Source organism: Coregonus lavaretus (assembly GCF_964263955.1).
Source record: "Coregonus lavaretus genome assembly, chromosome: 4".
NCBI lineage: Eukaryota > Metazoa > Chordata > Actinopteri > Salmoniformes > Salmonidae > Coregonus > Coregonus lavaretus.
The window spans coordinates 4,875,220-4,888,096 of record NC_139991.1 but is presented as its reverse complement, the minus strand read 5'-3'; the positions used below and the strand labels follow the sequence as shown (position 1 = coordinate 4,888,096).

At 43.5% G+C, this 12,877-nt stretch overlaps 1 protein-coding gene across 1 annotated transcript in view; it reads right to left on the bottom strand.

Annotated features, from left to right (window-relative positions):
- Positions 1-12,243, bottom strand: part of LOC311128332 (protein mono-ADP-ribosyltransferase PARP6-like) — an 18,055-nt gene extending 5,812 nt beyond the window's left edge. The window contains exons 1-17 of the mRNA XM_084160441.1: positions 12,195-12,243; positions 10,389-10,526; positions 8,248-8,325; positions 7,542-7,636; positions 7,289-7,349; positions 7,054-7,144; positions 6,854-6,920; positions 3,722-3,871; positions 3,095-3,245; positions 2,187-2,240; positions 1,778-1,873; positions 1,430-1,522; positions 1,195-1,320; positions 953-1,018; positions 708-775; positions 352-400; positions 123-235 (exon numbers count right to left, since the gene is read on the bottom strand). Of these exons, the coding sequence (XP_084016567.1) occupies positions 123-235; positions 352-400; positions 708-775; positions 953-1,018; positions 1,195-1,320; positions 1,430-1,522; positions 1,778-1,873; positions 2,187-2,240; positions 3,095-3,245; positions 3,722-3,871; positions 6,854-6,920; positions 7,054-7,144; positions 7,289-7,349; positions 7,542-7,636; positions 8,248-8,325; positions 10,389-10,391 (1,361 nt within the window). The 5' untranslated portion in view covers positions 10,392-10,526; positions 12,195-12,243. The remainder of the gene's footprint in view (positions 1-122; positions 236-351; positions 401-707; positions 776-952; positions 1,019-1,194; positions 1,321-1,429; positions 1,523-1,777; positions 1,874-2,186; positions 2,241-3,094; positions 3,246-3,721; positions 3,872-6,853; positions 6,921-7,053; positions 7,145-7,288; positions 7,350-7,541; positions 7,637-8,247; positions 8,326-10,388; positions 10,527-12,194) is intronic.
- Between the last annotated feature and the right edge of the window lie 634 nt (positions 12,244-12,877).

Here is a 12,877-nt window from a genome sequence, read left to right as displayed (position 1 = left end):
AAAGCATAGTACCTATTCTGTATGTGGGAGTCTATGGTTAAGGGGAGGTTGGTGCTGCCATTTACTGTATAGGACACCACTACAGGGGAGTGACACCCTTAGGGGGGAGAGAGGGGACTCACTGGAAGGCAAATGTGCTGCCATAGAGCTTCTTGGCGGTGCGAAAGCGTGCCTCCTTGGCAGGCGGGCTGCTGAGTAACAGGAACTGGTGGGATGTGTGCATGAACTTCAGTTGCTATAGGAGAGAGGAAGACGGAAGGAAGGAGAGAGAGAATAGAGCATCATATACTGGAGAACACACGGCAACAGTTACGAGGAAGAGCAGACATCAGAGATCTGTGTTATTCATACCCTACTCAGAGGCAACTTGACGATATGGGATCTGTTACTGGATATGATCCTAGAGAGAGAGAGAGAGAGAGAGACATTTGAAATGTCTTTATTATTTTGGAACTTTTGTGAGTGTAATGTTTACTATTAATCTTCTTATAGTTTATTTCACTTTTGTTTATTATCTATTTCACTTGCTTTGGCAATGTAAACATATGTTTCCCATGCCAATAAAGCCCTTACATTGAAATTGTATTGAGAGAGAGAGAGAGGGAGGAAGGAATAGGGTGGGGTGAAGAAAAACAGGTTAGTGAAAGAGGCAGAACAGGGTTGGAGGTTTAGATTGCTGGGTGTGTAAGCAGAGACCTTCTACCTACCACTGCAGTAGAGGGTGGGCCAGAGGGTCCAGTTTGTCCATCTGTTTCTTAATCTCCAGATATGAGCCCTGTAAAAGACAGCTTTCATTATTTCACATCCCACTATCCTTTCGTCCCTTCCAAATCTAAATATGACAAGGAGACGATTCAATGCAACAATACATACAGTATATAGTCTCTTTTTACAGCCCAAGTCCAGCACAGAACTGCCCTTCCTTCATCCCAGCCTCCCCCAGCCTCAGTACCTGGGTCATCTCCCGGATGGACATGACACTGTCCAGTGCTTTTTGCAATCTCTCATAGTTCTTCTTCTGTGACCAGGGAGCAAGAGGAAGCCACAGAGACAGGCATCAGGAGGACAGGGAGAGAGAAAAACATTGGATTAATATCTACAACCCATGAAATGAGCCCAAAGAAATGTGTTAGAATGTTATTACACATTATGAGATCCTGTATCATGGTGTGTAACCACAGCAACAGTAGTAACCTTTGGGTTGAAGGCCAGAGTCTTAGGATCGTTGGGGTCGACCACAGACGGGTAGGGTTCAAAGATGATGCTTTTACGAGGAGACTCCAGAGCAGCCCGACACATCGCCACCAGCAGATCCACCACCTAGGGATCAACATGAAACCTGATCACTTATCACCAGATAGACAGGGACAGACAGACAAGACAGGGGGATAGAGATAGTGTGTGTGTGCGTTGTTATTCAGGCGGTCACCTCTGCTCCAGTGGCCACCTCCTCTGCTGCTCCTGACATCACACCCAGAGTGTAGAAGGAGAACACACACAGCTCTCTAGTGCACACAGCCGGCTGCGCACACACACACACACACACACACACACACGCACACACACACACACACACACACACACACGCACACACACACACACACACGCACACCAACAAACATCAATCTGAGTGAAACAAAGAAACTTGCTCATAACATAATTGAAACGTTTAAACAACATAAGGAGTGCTCTTTGGAATTAAGCAAATATGATATAAAGCAGAAATAACAGGGGTTTTTAAATTCACTTCAAACTGTATGTTTTTTTAGTGGTCTACCTTCAACATGGATCCGTTCTGAAAGACGTGCTGCTCGTCACAGACCACACAGTACTCATTGAGAGTAGGGATCCTCTGCTCCGAGTATTTCATTATCTATCAGGAGACAAAACATGGTTTTTCTGCCAATCACTACCTCCTCTCCAACAGCCCCATATATCACTATCCTTTAATGACATCATCAGGTGACTGGGTCTCTTATCAATGTTTTAATCCGAATCAATTAATGAATCAATTACACAGAGGTGGAGACCTTCTTTAAGCACATTCTATGTCCTCTAACTACTGTAAGGGTAATTGACTCTTGATAGTCCTATCAGTGTTTGTGCTTTGGAGTTGTTTTGGAAGGATGTTTAGAGTGAACTAAAGCCTATTAGGGCTCTAGCATTGTCCTTGAGGTTTTATCTACCTGGACTAAGAACCCATATTCCAAGGTAGGGATGTTCTTGCAGTGGCCGCCCGCCTGGGATGAGAAAAACAATTCAATCAGCTGCCTCGTGGTAATCTGCGCTGGGGCCCTGGCCGCCGGGACAGCCACAGTCTGATGGGTACAGTGAAGACAAAGCATTATGGGACACGGTGCCAGCCATGTCAGGTATGGGTAGGGAGAGGCTCAGGAAGGAAGGTAGGTACAGTACTGTAGGTGTGTTGGTTGGGGAGGGGAACAGTCAAAGTTCTCAGGTAGTTCAAAATTAGATTTTTTTTTAGATAGTATGGATAATAGAATGGGGAAATAGTTGCTTGTTACTGAATTCATGCATTTTCTGATATTTCTGATGTATTGTGTTTGACTGTTCTAGCTAGCTGTAAGGCCACAGTGACTTTTTTTAATGCAATAGAATACACATCAAAATACACACACGTGCAATTTCATTAGGTGCAATAACTGGGCTCTGTGCAATATTTAGACATGTGTTTATGTGTTTTACAACTCAAATATCATCAGGTCCAACAGCAATATGTGGAATGACTTTTACAGTATGTGTAATGTCTTGACCTCTGTTTTGCAACGTGTCTGTATGTCCTGACTGCTCTTTTGAAAATGTATGTTGTCCTTTTGTATATAATGTCTTCATGTTTATATGTTCACCTGCCCGGGGACTGCAGATCTAAATTAGTTGTTAGCAAACTCTGGTGCAACGCATCCCTTCTCACTTCTGAGATTTATGTTTTTGTTGTACATTACCCTGTCCAAATAAACGTAATAAATAAAAACTAAATAAATATTGTGTTGTCTGTGCTGATGTGTGTAGGGGTAAGAGGGCCAGTCAGGAGAGGGGTGTGTGGTGGTGGTGGTGAGGGGCGGTGGGCTCCGACCTGGCTGTTGGAGGGGTAGCTGAACAGCTCCCCCTTGGGGTTCTTCATGGTGCAGGAGATGGAGCGATTCATGAGCCGGGTCACCCTCAGCTCTGGAACACTCAGCTTCCCCTTCAGAACCGTGTCCTGGATGAGAGGGAAGCTTGGGGACCTGGGAACACACACACACACACACACACAGACACACACACAACCCAGAGACCATTACTGCATAGACCTGGAAGTACTGTATACATACACATACAGACAGACATTCAGACACCTACGCAAGAAAATTATACGAACACGAAAGTTCAGATCAACCAATTAGTGAGCATGTTTACATGCACACTAATAATTCGATATTAAGCTGATTATGGCAATACATTTTTTCCATCAGGAAGCCTGATTATGCGCAGTCCATGTATAGAGGATTGTAAGTGAAATCGTTCTTCTTGCAAACCATGTAAATGTTTTAATCGAAATATGATATTATTCAGAGTATTCACAATAATTGTAATATTGAATGGATGTAAACGTACCCATTGACTACTGAGATGACAGTGATGATGACATCTGACCAGGATAATGAATATGAAACTATAATAGTAGCCGTGATAGTACTAGATGCTGTAATAGGAGCCATACTTGGGGATGGGAGAGAAGATGCTGAGTCCTGCGCGGAACTTCTTGATGGTTCCCCCGGCCTTGAACCAGCTGTGTCTCTTCTCCTGCTGGGCCTTCAGGAACTCATTACTGAGATGCTTCCACTGCTGGGATGTGAACGTACTCAGGATCCTATAGGGCAAACAGCACAACCAGTCACAATCACTGAATCTGGCCGCAATTATCAGATGTTATTGACTCTACTGTACATTTAAGTCCATAATATACACTACATGACCAAAAGTATGTAGACACCTACTCGTCGAACATCACATTCCAAAATCATGTGCATTAATATGGAGTTGGTCACCCCTTTGCTGCTATAACAGCCTCCACTCTTCTGGGAAGGCTTTCCACTAGATATTGGAACATTGCTGCGGGGACTTGCTTCCATTCAGCCACAAGAGCATTAGTGAGGTCAGGCACTGATGTTGGGCGATTAGGCATGGCTCGCAGTCGCCGTTTCAATTAATCCCAAAGGTGTTCGATCTAGACAAACCATTTCTGTATGGACATCGCTTTGTGCACAGGGGCATTGTCATGCTGAAACAGGAAAGGGCCTTCCACAAACTGTTGCCACAAAGTTGGAAGCACAGAATCGTCTAGAATGTCATTGTATGCTGTAGCGGTAAGATTTCCCTTCATTGGAACTAAGTGGCCTAGCCCGAACCATGAAAAACAGACCCAGACCATTATTCCTCCTCCACCAAACTTTACAGTAGGCGCTATGCATTCGGGCAGGTAGCGTTCTCCTGGCATCCGCCAAACCCAGATTCGTCTGACGGACTGCTAGATGGTGAAGCATGATTCATCACTCCAGAGAATGCATTTCCACTGCTCCAGAGTCCAATGGCGGTGAGCTTTACACCACTCCAACCAACGCTTGGCATTGCGCATGGTGATCTTAGGCTTGTGTGCGTCTGCTCGGCCATGGAAACCCATTTCATGAAGCTCCGGACGAACAGTTCTTGTGTTGACGTTGCTTCCAGAGGCAGTTTGGAACTCGGTAGTGAGTGTTGCAACCGAGGACAGACGATTCTTACACGCTACGCGCTTCAGCACTCGGTGGTCCCGTTCTATAAGCTTGTGTGGCCTACCACTTCGTGGCTGAGCCGTTGTTGCTCCTAGATGTTTCCACTTAACAGCACTTACAGTTGACCGGGGCAGCTCTATCAGGGCAGAAATTTGACGAACTGACTTGTTGGAAAGGTGGCATCCTATGACGGTGCTACGTTGAAAGTCACTGAGCACTTCAGCAAGGCCATTCTACTGCCAATGTTTTTCTATGGAGATTGCATGGCTGTGTGCTCGATTTTATACAGTGAGGGAAAAAAGTATTTGATCCCCTGCTGATTTTGTATGTTTGTCCACTGACAAAGACATGATCAGTCTATAATTTTAATGGTAGGTTTATTTGAACAGTGAGAGACAGAATAACAACAAAAAAATCCAGAAAAACGCATGTCAAAAATGTTATGAATTGATTTGCATTTTAATGAGGGAAATAAGTATTTGACCCCTCTGCAAAACATGACTTAGTACTTGGTGGCAAAACCCTTGTTGGCAATCACAGAGGTCAGATGTGTGTTGTAGTTGGCCACCAGGTTTGCACACATCTCAGGAGGGATTTTGTTCCACTCCTCTTTGCAGATTCTCTCCAAGTCATTAAGGTTTCGAGGCTGACGTTTGGCAACTCGAACCTTCAGCTCCCTCCACAGATTTTCTATGGGATTAAGGTCTGGAGACTGGCTAGGCCACTCCAGGACCTTAATGTGCTTCTTCTTGAGCCACTCCTTTGTTGCCTTGGCCGTGTGTTTTGGGTTATCCACGACCTATTTTCAATGCCCTGGCTGAGGGAAGGAGGTTCTCACCCAAGATTTGACGGTACATGGCCCCGTTCATCGTCCCTTTGATGCGGTGAAGTTGTACTGTCCCCTTAGCAGAAAAACACCCCCAAAGCATAATGTTTCCACCTCCATGTTTGACGGTGGGGATGGTGTTCTTGGGGTCATAGGCAGCGTTCCTCCTCCTCCAAATACGGCGAGTTGAGTTGATGCCAAAGAGCTGGATTTTGGTCTCATCTGACCACAACAATTTCACCCAGTTTTCCTCTGAATCATTCAGATGTTCATTGGCAAACTTCAGACGGGCCTGTATATGTGCTTTCTTGAGCAGGGGGACCTTGCGGGCGCTGCAGGATTTCAGTCCTTCACGGCGTAGTGTGTTACCAATTGTTTTCTTGGTGACTATGGTTCCAGCTGCCTTGAGATCATTGACAAGATCCTCCCGTGTAGTTCTGGGCTGATTCCTCACCATTCTCATGATCATTGCAACTCCACGAGGTGAGATCTTGCATGGAGCCGCAGGCCGAGGGAGATTGACAGTTCTTTTGTGTTTCTTCCATTTGCAAATAATCGCACCAACTGTTGTCACCTTCTCACCAAGCTGCTTGGCGATGGTCTTGTAGCCCATTCCAGCCTTGTGTAGGTCTACAATCTTGTCCCTGACATCCTTGGAGAGCTCTTTGGTCTTGGCCATGGTGGAGAGTTTGGAATCTGATTGATTGATTGCTTCTGTGGACAGGTGTCTTTTATACACATAACAAGCTGAGATTAGGAGCACTCCCTTTAAGAGTGTGCTCCTAATCTCAGCTCGTTACCTGTATAAAAGACACCTGGGAGCCAGAAATCTTTCTGATTGAGAGGGGGTCAAATACTTATTTCCCTCATTAAAATGCAAATCAATTTATAACATTTTTGACATGCGTTTCTCTGTTTCTTTTGTTGTTATTCTGTCTCTCACTGTTCAAATAAACCTACCATTAAAATGATAGACTGATCATTTATTTGTCAGTGGGCAAACATACAAAATCAGCAGGGGATCAAATACTTTTTTCCCTCACTGTACACCTGTCAGCAATGGCTGTTGCTGAAATAGCCAAATTCACTAATTTGAAGGGGTGTCCACATACTTTTGCATATATAGTGTAAATTGTATAGGTGTCATTGAAAAAGGTAGAAATCTTGTGAAATGAGCGTAGGACCCATGGATAGCCTCTCTGAACCAGAATGTGAGTAATTGTGCTGAGTGGCATGTGACTAGGGTAGAACTCACTTCTTGAGCTGCAGGCCCAGGCTGAAGCCCTCTTTATTGGAGGGCTGGAAGACCTCCACTGACGGTTCTGAGAATAGATGACTCATTATTACGCAACACATAGGAGTGAAGAGCTCAGCACTGATTAAACACACACAGGCACACATACACAGGCAGGCGAACACATGCACACACACCACGGCCACTGGGGCTTTGCTCACCCGGTCCATCTAGGTACTGGGAGAGAGAGAAGCGCAGTCTCAGAATGATGGGCTCTGTTCGGATGACCTTCCAGGCTGTTGCCACCTCCTCCTGGTACAAACACACACACACACACACACACACACACACACACACACACACACACACACACACACATATGATATACACATACACTGTCTAGTACGATGAATTGTAATACTGGAATGCCCCGAGAAAATTAAAATTAAAACTCACATCCAAGAAACTGATATTAATCTGAAGGTCAATGTCCACATCATCAATGGTTCCATACTCTCTGAAAGAGGAAGAATAGCAAACATACAGATTTAATAATCACATAAACTGATCAGCTTTTCCATAGTAAGAAACTTGATATCTCAGTGGGTCTGATGTTCTCTGTAAAGGAGTATTTACTGATAATGATAATAACAGTTAGTGGTGTTGGTTTACAGTCTTGGCTGTAGATGCTGTGTGTGTACTGTAGTACCTGACAGAGACAGCACTGTCAGTATAGATGTCCTTCACTGCCTCGATGTCTGCATCCAGTTGGGGGTGTCGGTACAGGTCGGCAGCACAGCTCCCCTGGAGGCCAGGAGGGGCACAGGTCAGACCACTGAATTATTCATGGAGATAGGACTGCTGCTGTAGCATCCATTTACAGTAATATGAGCTTGCACTGATATTTGTGTATAAAAATATTGTAGTATTAGACAAGGTACAGGGCCAGTCCCCTGTTCTGCTGTCTCACAGGACTGTGTATCTGTGTGTCTCTCTATCTCTAATTCTGTCTTCTATCTATCTCTTTCACACACAAACGTTAGTGCCTACAAACAGGCTCTCATCTCTTGGTAGATGTTCTTAATCTACTGGAGAATAGGGTTTTAAAACTGAAGTGGATTTACAGTACTTTCAACTTGAGCCTTTAGAGATAACTTTGAGTAAAAAGCTGATTGAAAGATTAAGATATTGTGTATTTCACATAGGATTTTATGTAATAAGATTGCAGTTACTGAAGACCCCTAGGGGGTGTTCTGAAGATCCCAAGTGTTGGTTCTGATTGTATTGGACCAAAAAGCCTAGCGGCCAAAACTGGTTGAAATGATGTCATTATGACATAATTTCAACCAGTTTTGTCCGGTTTGCCCTCTGGGAGGGATAGGAGGTCTGGGAGGATGTGGTGACAGCCTGGGTACCTGGATCCCATAGAGGAACTGCTCAGACTCATTCTCCCCATCTGATTCCTCATCAGTCCAGGACTGGCCTTTGATGTCCTGCAGGCATACAGACACAATTATTATCGTTTCATCTCCCATCCTTTCTCTCTCTCTGTCCATTTGGCTGCCAGTTCTTCAAAGACTTCAAAATAAAGCTTTTTATATCACGTCAAAGGGATGGACGGAGATCCATTTGGATAAACAAAGTACAACTAGACATGAAATAAGCCACAGATATTCAATAAATCATTTGTAAAACATGTATGACGATTCACTATTATGTTTTTGTTTGGCTAAGTAGTTATCGACAGCAAGGCATCAGGCCTTATATATCTATTATACAGTTGAAGTCGGAAGATTACATACACTTAGATTGGAGTCATTAAAACTTGTTTTCAAACCACTCCACAAATTTCTTGTTAACAAACTAGAGTTTTGGCAAGTCGGTTAGGACATCTACTTTGTGCAAGACACAAGCTATTTTTCCAACAATTGTTTACAGACAGATTATTTCACTTATAATTCACTGTATCACAATTCCAGTAGGTCAGAAGTTTACATACACTAAGTTGACTGTGCCTTTCAACAGCTTGGAAAATTCCAGAAAATGATGTCATGGCTTTAGAAGCTTCTGATAGGCTAATTGACATCATTTGAGTCAATTGGAGGTGTACCTGTGGATATATTTCAAGGCCTACCTTCAAACTCAGTGCCTCTTTGCTTGACATCATGGGAAAATCAAAAGAAATCAGCCAAGACCTCAGAAAAATAATTGTAGACCCCCACAAGTCTGGTTCATCCTTGGGAGCAATTTCCAAACGACTGAAGGTATCTGTACAAACAATAGTACGCAAGTATAAACACCATGGGACCACACAGCCATCATACCGCTCAGGAAGGAGATGCGTTCTGTCTCCTAGAGATGAACGTACTTTGGTGTGAAAAGTGCAAATCAATCCCAGAACAACAGCAAAGGACCTTGTGAAGATGCTGGAGGAAACAGATACAAAAGTATCTATATCCACAGTAAAATTTGTACTATATCGACATAACCTGAAAGGCCGCTCAGCAAGGAAGAAGCCACTGTTCCAAAACCGCCATAAAAAAGCCAGACTATGGTTTGCAAAGATTGTACTATTTGGAGAAATGTCCTCTGGTCTGATGAAACAAAAATAGAACTGTTTGGCCATAATGACCATCGTTATGTTTGGAAGAAAAAGGGGGACGCTTGCAAGCCGAAGAACACCATCCCAACCGTGAAGCACAGGGATGGCAGCATCATGCTGTGGGGGTGCTTTGCTGCAAGAGGGACTGGTGCACTTCACAAAATAGATGGCATCATGAGGAAGGAACATTATGTGGATATATTGAAGCAACATCCCAGAACATCAGTCAGGAAGTTAAAGCTTAGTCGCAAATGGGTCTTCCAAATGGACAATGACCCCAAGCATACTTCCAAAGTTGTGGCAAAATGGCTTAAGGACAACAAAGTCAAGGTATTGGAGTGGCCATCACAAAGCCCTGACCTCAATCCTATAGAAAATGTGTGGGCAGAACTGAAAAAGCGTGTGCGAGCAAGGAGGCCTACAAACCTGACTCAGTTACACCAGCTCTGTCAGGAGGAATGGGCCAAAATTCACCCAACTTATTGTGGGAAGCTTGTGGAAGGCTACCTGAAACATTTGACCCAAGTTAAACAATGTAAAGGCAATGCTACCAAATATGAATGGAGTGTATGTAAACTTCTGACCCACTGGGAATGTGATGAAAGAAATAAAATATGAAATAAATAATTCTCTCTACTATTATTCTGACATTTCATATTCTTAAAATAAAGTGGTGATCCTAACTGACCTAAGACAGGGAATATTTACTAGGATTAAATGTCAGGAATGGTGAAAAACTGATTTTAAATGTATTTGGCTAATGTGTATGTAAACTTCCGACTTCAACTGTATATCTACATACATCAATGACAGAGCCATTCTGACTGTATCTATTATGATAACTGCAGTCTGATGATAAACAGAGACATCAGATGACACTCTATCAACTCAGTTCACTACAGTATTACGACTATGATACTACCATTGGATATGGTGTTATAAAGGTTGTCTCACCATTGGGTCTGTTGTTCATAGGGGTTTCTCAGACAGGGTTAGGCTTCTCCCATCCATAACAGCTGAGCTCCATGTAGGTGGAGGGACTGAGGTTGAAGTCTGGCCTGGTCACTCGGACTTCCTCTCAAACTGTGGTACCTAATCATTTGGCATGAGAGACAGGAGGAACAATAACAATAAGCTGACAGTTTGTCTCTTATTTCAGCATTTTCACAAAGCATATACCTGTAATAAACACAGTTTACAAAATAATGATGCAACGACATCTTCCGCATTGCCACTTCATAATGGTGGCCACCTTTTCCCCTTTAATCATCTGCACTCCACCTTGCCATGTATCCTAGCAACAGCCACTTCTGCCGTCTATCACCGTCCCATTAATCACCGTGGAGACGGAGAGTGTGTGGGAGAGAGAGGCTTTATGTGTTGTGCTTTGAGCACAATTTTATGTTTAGGTAATCTGAATCTTCAACAGAATCTTCATCTGACCTTTTCAATCTGTATACAAAAGGTAAGGAAAGGGTAGCCCATTTGATAAAATCACTTCATTGTATTACCTGCACTGTCAAGTTTAGGAATAGTCTTTGTTAGGAATAATCATTGAAATTGTGCAAAAGATTTACCTGGCTGAATTAGGAGTTAAAGCCAGGGATGGATATATTTCTCTCAGGGCATTTTTGACATTTTCTCAGCATCCTAAAATTGTGATATTTCAACAGAGCAATCATCATCAGTCATTAGGCTCTCAGACCTCACAATGACCTCAGAGGATGAGATCACTGTGCTAGATGGTACCAGGTGTGTACTTTTATAAACTGAATCTATGATACCCTAACATCTCCCAACAAAAACATAATAGCATTCCAGATTATACTGTACTTCCCTCCACATATTTCAGCTGCCATATCTTTACATTCAGATGTAAACACATCAGACATTGTGTCCCCTAAGCTAAACACAACATGCACTGAGGGCAATACCTTTTCTACATTGGACAAAATCACAACATAGATGACAAAAGAACTAGAGTGACACATCCAACACAAAAATAAGATTACGTCAGTTAAACTGCATAATGGTAATGGACTCCTGTCCTCCTGTAGGATGCTCATAGTTGAATACAGGTTGTTGGCACAGAACACACTAATAAACACACACACTCACAACACATACACAGACTGTGCCTGTTAGAGTCAACAACAAATCCAACGGTGCCTCCTCTGCCAGATACTTATGAGTCAATAAAAATGAAGAAACACTCTGTCTCTCTTTTCCTCTCCGTCTCTCTCTCTCTCCCTTCTTCTTCTTCTGTGCTTACTCAGTTCAGCAAGCTCATCTCTCCCCAAAACTGAGCCATTTTGTTTCACCAGAAGCCACCACTAGCGAGACCACATAACATTTCAACTATAGTGTATTTATCATGCGTTCATTTGGTATTAAAGGGTTTCCATATTTCATGGATGTTCAGTAATGCAATATACATTAAATACTGTATCATTGCTTCTACATTTCATGAGTTAATTAGAATGTAATACGTTCCTGAGGCTTCATTGTATATAATATTTTCATTTCATCTTTTAGAAAATACGATTTGTGAGCGTAACCCCCCCCCCCCCCTCCCTCCCTCTCCCACTGGCATTGCCATGTCCCCGACCCCCCCTCTCGCCTCTCTCTGTCGTCTCACATACCGATAGAGATGCAAACTGACCCCCTCCCCTCATCCCCTCAAATGAGAATTAAACACAAGCAGACACATGCAGCTGTACCCCTCCCCCACTCCCCCTCTCCTCCGGCCGACACACTTACCTATACAGGAGCTGGAGATGGAGGATGCTGTCCTTGGTCCTGATCCTTTCCCTCTTAAAGGGGACACCTGCTTTTATATCCCTGCTATGTCCCCCCTGAATGAAAAATGAAAATAAAATGATTTAAAAACAGCAGTGAGAATTGTAAATGCCAAAATTGCTGCCTCCCTTTCTCTCCCTGTCGGTATCAGCCTCTCTGCTTCCCGGTGGCTGCTCTATGTCTGTGTTTATCTATTGCAGATCTCTGCTCATACTGCCGTCTTATTTTTTGCCTGACAACACTTAGGGGCCTGAGCATGCTCAGTTGGAGCTAGCAGCTGGTCATGTGACTTGCAGCTGACTATGTTTCTGCTAAGGGGGAGAAGGGGGTGAGAAAAATGGAGGAAAATGGCAGTCCTGTTAGTGCTGTGATGACTGTGTGTGTGTGTGTGTGTGTGTGTGTGTGTGTGTGTGTGTGTGTGTGTGTGTGTGTGTGTGTGTGTGTGTGTGTGTGTGTGTGTGTGTGTGTGTGTGTGTGTGTGTGTGTGTGTGTGTGTGTGTGTGTGTTGTCTGAGACTATTTTAGGACCATTCTGTCTGTTACGCTCTCAAATCGTATTTTCTAAAAGATTAAATGAAAAGATGATATACAGTGAAACCTCAGGAACGAAACCACCAAACACTACACGTATTACATTCTAATTAA